This window comes from Natrix helvetica, assembly GCF_964273705.1.
Source record: "Natrix helvetica genome assembly, chromosome: 2".
NCBI classification, from domain to species: Eukaryota; Metazoa; Chordata; class Lepidosauria; order Squamata; family Natricidae; genus Natrix; species Natrix helvetica.
Genome location: NC_138552.1, coordinates 108755714 through 108763400, shown reverse-complemented (window position 1 = coordinate 108763400; position 7687 = coordinate 108755714). Strand labels below are relative to the sequence as shown.

Below are 7687 nucleotides of genomic sequence, written 5' to 3'. Positions count from 1 at the left end.
ACGGACCAGAGGAACTCTTCGACCCAGGGCCACTCTGGAAAAGGAGGGGGGGGAGTGCGCGTCACGATTTGCCCCGCCTTCTCCAGCGCCTGTCCCTATATTTCCCTCGCCCAGGATCGCTGCTAAAAGCGTGGCTCGGGCGAAAAATCTGACGCCACGGGTGGAAAAGGAGGACCGGGAGCTAGGACCGCTCTTTTGCGCGCACGCACGCCGCTCCTTTCTTCTTTCCCCGGGAAAGTCGCCATCGCAGCTCGGGACAAGCGCCATTAGCCTGAGCGAGTGGGCAACGCAAGACACTCTGGCGCCAGGTTGCTGTCTAGGGGGCGGCTTCTGCTGCTTCAGGCGCGCTGCCAACCAGGAGGGCGGAAGGAGAGCCATGGGGGTGCCCGTGCCGGGTGCCAACGGCCGCCTGGGCGCTCTGTGGAAGAGGCTGAATCGCTGCTTACGACTCCTTATTCAAACCAGGGACGGGCGGCAGAGCTGGGACGAGATACACCTGCTGCATCTGAAAAGGTAAAGGCGGGTTTCGGATTGGGCTGCTGCCGCCTTTGCGTCTCAGAAATTAGCCCTTTGCCGGCAAGTGAACAGTTGGGCGGGATAGTTTACTCCAGGCTGCAGGATCCGATGCTTAATACAACTTAAGTGGGGTGCCTAAAAGTGGAAGTGATATTAGGTGCAAAATTGGTTGAGGCAACCCAAAAGTGATTTTCCCTTTTTATGTTGTAGTCATCTCATGCAGAGGACTCACGTTTAGTTTATAATGAACTATAATTCCAATGTCTGTCTCACAAGTACTGATGTTAAGCCACAACAGTTGGGCGGGATAGTTTACTCCAGGCTGCAGGATCCGATGCTTGCAGGCGCACGCGCCTCTTCCATGGATGAAGATTCAGTCACGGCATCGTCCTGCAGCAGGAAAGCTAGCTAGCACAGGAGAAAAACGGTAGCAATAATTTAAAAAATTTCCTTTGTAGGCTGGTTTTTTTTTTGTTTGTTGTTCCCTTGGGGAGAGCTCGGCATCCCCTCTCTTTGCAAACTGTTCGAGTCAGGATTCTGCTTCTGCTCTTCCTTCTTGGATCTGGATAAGTCCTTCTCAGGTCCCAGTTTGCTCTAGCTCAAGGGGCAGAGTTGTATCCCCGAAGCTAGGTCATTTTTACACCAGGGAAAGAGTCTTGTAACATTAAATTGTTTGCAACCGCAAGGATTTCTGCCACCTGGAAGAAGTTGTCTCCAAGTGTTGATTTTGCAGAAATGTCTTCCTCTTCCTGATGATGTGCTGGGACTTCATCAGAAATCTTTTCCTGTATACAAATACTTTAGGAGTAATCTGATACACATCTGTCTGGGAATAAGTCCCACTGACCTTTTTTTAATGTTGTAAGCCGCCCTGAGTCCTTTTGGAGAAGGGCGGCATATAAATCCAAACAAACAAACAAACAAACCTTATTAATGCTTACTTTCATATTACCTTGGATTACAGTCACTGTATCAAAGAAGTCAGAACTGAATAACTGCTTAATGTTACCCCAAATCGGTTGCCTTAGATGACTTTCTTACTGTTGCTTATTAAAAAAAAAAGAGCTCTGGACTGGTTTGTCAACATTTTTATAAAACAAGTTTGTAATTGCCAGAGCGACCCTTTGCTTTGTGGTCAAAGTTTTTATGTGATGTCAGTGATTATCCATAAAGAATTGGTAGACAGTTTTGGATTTCAAAGTATTTATTGCATGTAATGTTTTTTTAGGGTATCACAGGCACTTCATAAATGTTATTTACACATTCAAAAGCAGCCCTAACCTAGGTACATATCTCTTCTAGGGATGTGTCTTGCATAGTTCCCAAACCTCAGTAAACTGATTTATATAAAAGAATACTGCGTGATTATGGTTTTTCACTTCCTCCTCAGCTGATTGGTGTAAATATAATGCCAAAAAAGAGGATGGAGGAAAACTTATTTTGAATTGAATATGAATGAAATCTTATGTACTTGATGGATTCGCCTCAGAAAGTAGATGAAATGCACGTTTAAACCTCTTGTGAAAGTATCTTTAGAGTCATGTTAGAAACTTAAATATGAATAAAACCAATTAAAAATCTACCTCAGCCATTCCAAAACTTAATGGTCCTTCATGGCCAACATTAATTGAGAATTAGAAAAGAATTGTCTCACACTATTCAAAAACACAGTTTGGGAAGGCTGCTTCAGGCCTTAGAAAAGCAATATATGACACCACATCTCTGTTTAAAGATATGGTGGCCATTGCACCTGAGTTATCATCTATGAGTACATAGGCTGTTGGGGTTTTTCAGACAGGGGATTTATTGAAGAGTTATTTATTTTACAGAAAGCATCCAAAGTATTTATTTCATTGAAAATTTCCATTTATCCTACAGCTGGGGTAGAATGATGTTGACTAGATTTTAAATGCTGAAAAATTGCCATAAATCCAATATATAGGTAAGGGAACAATTGTGGAAAACTCAGTGAAGCTTACAACTATTAGAAATACTAGAATTAGTGCAGTGTAATGTTGTATAGTGTATAGTTTGGCTTTTGAAATAATTCCTATGGATTATAACATCATTTTGGAATTGACTATTTTGTAATTAGTGAAAGTTTAAATTTGCATTTCTTTTCAGGTGTAAAAATGTCCAGGCATAATAATCGGTTAAGCAATGAATAAGGAGTCATTACTTCATAGGAACTGCAAAGTTTATATTCTTGGTTTCAGTGCAACTGGGATAATTGGCTGCCTAAAGCAGATTCCAAATTTAATTACTGAATTAGGGAAGCAGTATCAAAGGCCACGAATGCAAACAATCTCTTCTAAAATACTATATCATGTTCAAAGATATACTGCATGTATTCTCTCTTTCTCTCTCTCTCTCTCTCATATCAGTGTTCAATATATATAGTACAGTACTATAATATGCTGTGTGGATTGTATTATTGTGAGTTTGGGATTAACTGCCTAATGCAAGCCAAAGCCAAGAGGTATGCAGTTAACTCCACTCTTGGGGCAATAAAATAATTACTTTCCTATAGATGTAGACTACCTGCCCATACAATGTATTTGAATTAGTTTACAAGGATTTTGATATAGGACTGTCCTCCTCTTTAGATTTGTTTGTGCTTTTTGTTTCCATTTGAATTGTTTATAAGGTTAATTGCAAGCACACTCAACTGCTTTAATCTTTAGAGCTAGATTAGTCTGGAATTTGCCTAGAAAAAGAGAGATGCTTTTATTTGGAATTCAATAAATTCAGTTTGGCCTCCAGTGATAATTATTACAAGGAGATAAAACCTGATGGCGCTTGAGGGAATGAGATTTAAACTTGTGACTCTTACTATATATTTACATTGTGTTTATATGGTAAAGCTGTTGAAAGTAATTATATTGCCCAATAGAAAAATGTGGATTTGGAAATGATTATAATCCCATTTCTCTTTGAACTAGTAATTCTGCTTTCCTTCTGAAAGATGTGGTGAGATCTATAGCTGCTAAAGTTGCTACTTACGTTGTTATAGTTATTATCTATCAGGGAACTGTATACTTCAAGCCTGAGCTACAGATATTCTGTTCTAATATAATGTGTGCTTCTCTCTAGTAAAATTTTGCAAACCTTCCAAACAAGGATATCTGGTAGGCGGTTTTGATCTAGGTCTTTTCAATCATCACACATTACCTCTTCTAATAGAGATAATTTCAGTCAAAATATTAATCATATTATTGTTTTATTTGTGGTGGGATTCCAAAATTGATTTATTTTTACTAGAAATCTCATTTAAGGTGCAATTCAGGATTAACTAACACTAGTTAGCCATGCCCTGTTAAATGACCTGAATACATCCTATGCCTTGCAGATTCAATAAATTTCATTTAAACTAGTGTTACTTGCAAGCAATGTATAAAAATAGCAAAAACTTCATGATTCATATACTTCACTGAGGTATCCAAAACCAGGCTACATATATATCCTATTTACTCCTCATTTTGTCTGTACTGTTTTATGGTTTTTTGTCTCTCTTGATTTGAAGAGTGCAAACAATTATACTTGCTTAGGCCTTACTAAGCTTTGCCTTGTTTAGCAATCATTTGTAATTCTTGCATTTATGACCTTCTCAGGTCTGTAAAGTAAAGTAAAGCTGAAGTAATATCTCATAAGCACAGTTGCAATTTCAGTTAGCAACTGTTTTACTTAACAACCAAGTTGCCAAACCCACTTGTGGTTGCTAAGCAAGCGCTACCTTTATAGAACAATCCTCTCGAATGTGGCACTTCCCAATGTGTAAGGATAATAAATGTTGGGAAATGCAAGGCCAACTCAAGAAAGGTACCCAGTCAGAGAGTCTAGATATAAAGTTCTAGAATGGGTTTATAAAAAGTTCTCATTAATATCTCCAGAATGGGCGCAACTATGAGCTGCTAAACTTCATGTACTGACATTCAAAATTCAGTTGTTTCTATTCCTTTTCTCATCAACTAAGGCTACACACACACACACACACACACACACACACACACACACACGGATATATATATGTAGCAATATCATGTTACTTGAGAGATGCTGCTAGTGCAAGATTCATTAGAATGAACAGTGTTCTATATAGGCATTTCAATACAAGCTATATCACCACTGATACATAGTTGTAAATAATTGCTTTATATGAGATGATGTTGGATTTTAGTTACCCCATTTTTAAACAGATGCTTGTTACTATAGTATACAAAAATGGAAAAAAACAAGCTGGTATAAAAAATGAAAAACAAACAGAAAACAAAATAAATACATGATATAATATATATAAACCTATAAATCTATTTTAAACATAGTAATAAACCTTAAGCACGTGGAATAATGTTGATCAGTCTTTCCTTTATGTCAGCATAGAGATTGTTTATAATTAAAGAACAATACCATATCAGTCCAAGAGAGTAAATGTAGAACTGTACTATCTTTCCATTATAACAAAACAAACTCCCAATTTTCAATATATAATAACACATTGACCTCTTAAACTGGTATTTCAACCTTTTTTTTCCACTGAGGGTTGAAGAAAATTCACCAGGCATTTTTAGACTTATCAATCAATTATAGCTAAAAAGCAATTCACAACCAATTTATGAAAGCGATTAGAAAAGGAAGTATGTGAACCAAGTGCCTTTCAAAAGCACTGACCATGGTTTGAGCAAGGTGGTTATTCCCTTGTCTCCTGGGGTTCTAAACCCAGGGGTCTCCCATCTTGCAGTCTCCTCACAAGGAGCAGTTGTGAGTGATTTCAAGTCCTTGTTGTTCAGGGAGGAATTGCAAAGAGCTGGTCTACTTCCTGATTCTTCATTCCGCCATGGTTGTCAGCTCCAGTTTTTATGGAGCTGTCTTCAGTTCACTATTTCTTTCCTGGAAGTCTGCCTTTCTAAGCTTTCTCTGAGGTATTCTGTAAACATGGGGAGGAAGGGAAAATCTTTAGCTGAATTAATTCCATTTTAAGAGTTTACAAGCATACTTAAGATTCTTTTAGATTCTTAGCCTTTGACTATGAGTATATGATATTCCAAGCCTTTATTTGAAAGATCTTGCAGATGACCAATCTTATTTTTTCCCCAGACAAGGTAATTAAAGCAGTAGAGGGCTTTCAGATGCAATTATTCTTCATAAGTCTGGTTATGGATTGTCTCTGGGGAAGGGAAGAAGAATTCCAGCATCAAACAAGAATTGTCCATAGTTTCTGTAATTAGTAACTCATCAGTGCAATCACTGATTTATTTGAGATTTTATGGCTATTCTAACTAGTTACCAATTTAATTTCAAAGATGCTTTTGAAATACTACACGATAAGAATCTCTGGGGCCACCTTAGTTGTTTAGAGTTATTTCTAAGGCTAATAAAGATCTTGATAGAGTTTACTTTAAGGGCAGAGAAGTCCTGTGACCAAATTGCTAGCAGGAGTGGACAATGTAATACAAGGAGCTTGATGTAGTTCCTTCCTGAGTTGCAAATTACACATACTAAAAAGACATAATGTTGATGGGTTCTTTCATTTTAGAATTATACAACATAGTTTGGTTTAGTGTAGAACTCCCAACTGTACTATTATTACATCCTGGTCATCTCTGCATATGTTAGAAAGAAAGTTCTCAGAATTCCCACTATCTTAATGACCATGACAACTAGGGAATCCTGACTGTTGTATCTAGGAAAAGTGTCTGGAAGGTACTTAGTTGGAAACATTTCAGAATTAGGTTTTTTTTTTAATGATAGGTTGGCAAAGAAATATTCAAATATCCTCTTAAATTGTGCAATCTAGGAATAACTGCTCCAATAATATAATATTCCCAATTGTGTAGCTCTGCTCTTGGTAACACCTTGGAAACAATTTCATTGTATTTATTTTGTACAATGACAATAAAAGCTATACTAATACTAAGATGACTTGTACAGGGCTATGATTTAAAGTACTCTTCTATAAGAACATGGCTTTCTATAACCTGATGCCTATGTGCCAAAATTGTGGACTATAATTGAGCAAGAGGGGAGCCCTAGACAATAGTTCCTTGCCGTCACTTTGAATAATCTCTACTGAAAGTTGTTTGTTTGGTAACTTATCCATCTATTCCTTTGTGATTTTCCTATTCCTTCATTCTCTCTTTTTCCTACCTTTTAAAATATCTTCCTCTGGAGTCTAAGCTCCTATTTTGATGTTATAACTTGCTTTAGGAGGAGAAACCTGTTGAATGTATAATGTGCAACTGCTCTACTATTTTTAATGCTAAAATAAGGTTATGGTGGCTTCATTTAGAGGAAGAACCTTCCATGCAGTGGAGGACATGAATCTTCTTCTCTATACAGGTCGTCCTCTTCCCTATATAAAGTAGTTGATATGTTTTAAGATCAAGCTCTTTTTTCCACCTTCTCAATTAAATTACCTCCTTCCCAGAACTGAGAGGTCAACTACCTCTTACCTAAGGCAGAACTAGAACTCAACTTCCATTTTCTAAACCCCTAAACTAAAGTGACTCTACTGCATATCACTGTTTTATAAATCCGTTTCTGATCTATGAATTTCCCTCTAATTTTACGAGGTATTATTTGTTAAGAGTTTGAATATGTTGTTGTTTTCACTTTTATTTAAAGAGAGCAGAAAAAGAAGAAAGGGAAAAGGGAATCTTACTGTCTTTCTATATGCATATAAAGCTACATCGGTTGTTCATAAATCTTTTGTAAAATTCATTCTTCAATAATTGGGACCATCAATTTATCTTTTCAGTGTTAGAATCAAATCTCTTAGTGACAGGTTGAGTCAAGGTGAAAGTTTTTATTTCTACTATTTTATTCAATTCAGACTTAATTGCTTCCACACTTTTCATAACTATTCCAATATCATAGAGATTATTATTGCCTTGAATACAAATTGTAATCTTTGATAGGATGTCTAGAAATGAACACCAGATTAGGATTTGTAGCCAAATCTTCCACAAAAAAATAGACAGGTCTAATATTTTAAAGCTCATTAGGTCCACAAGAAGGAGTTAAAATTCTCTGTGAGAATATTGTTTGTCAGAGAGTCTCTATCCTATTCTAATACTTAAGCTATCTTTCCCCAACATATTCTTTATCTCTCAATATTTTAGGAAATGAGATTTTACAGAGGAAAAAGTTTGTGGAGTCTTATATAAAGTATTCC

The 7687-nt window shown here is 37.0% G+C and overlaps 1 protein-coding gene across 1 annotated transcript in view; it reads left to right on the top strand.

Moving 5' to 3' along the window:
* Nucleotides 1-376: 376 nt before the first annotated feature.
* Nucleotides 377-7687, top strand: part of TRPV5 (transient receptor potential cation channel subfamily V member 5) — a gene marked incomplete at its 5' end in the record, with an annotated part of 30606 nt that continues 23295 nt past the window's right edge. Inside the window, one exon of the mRNA XM_081944882.1 lies at nt 377-513. Within this exon, the coding sequence (XP_081801008.1) occupies nt 377-513 (137 nt within the window). The remainder of the gene's footprint in view (nt 514-7687) is intronic.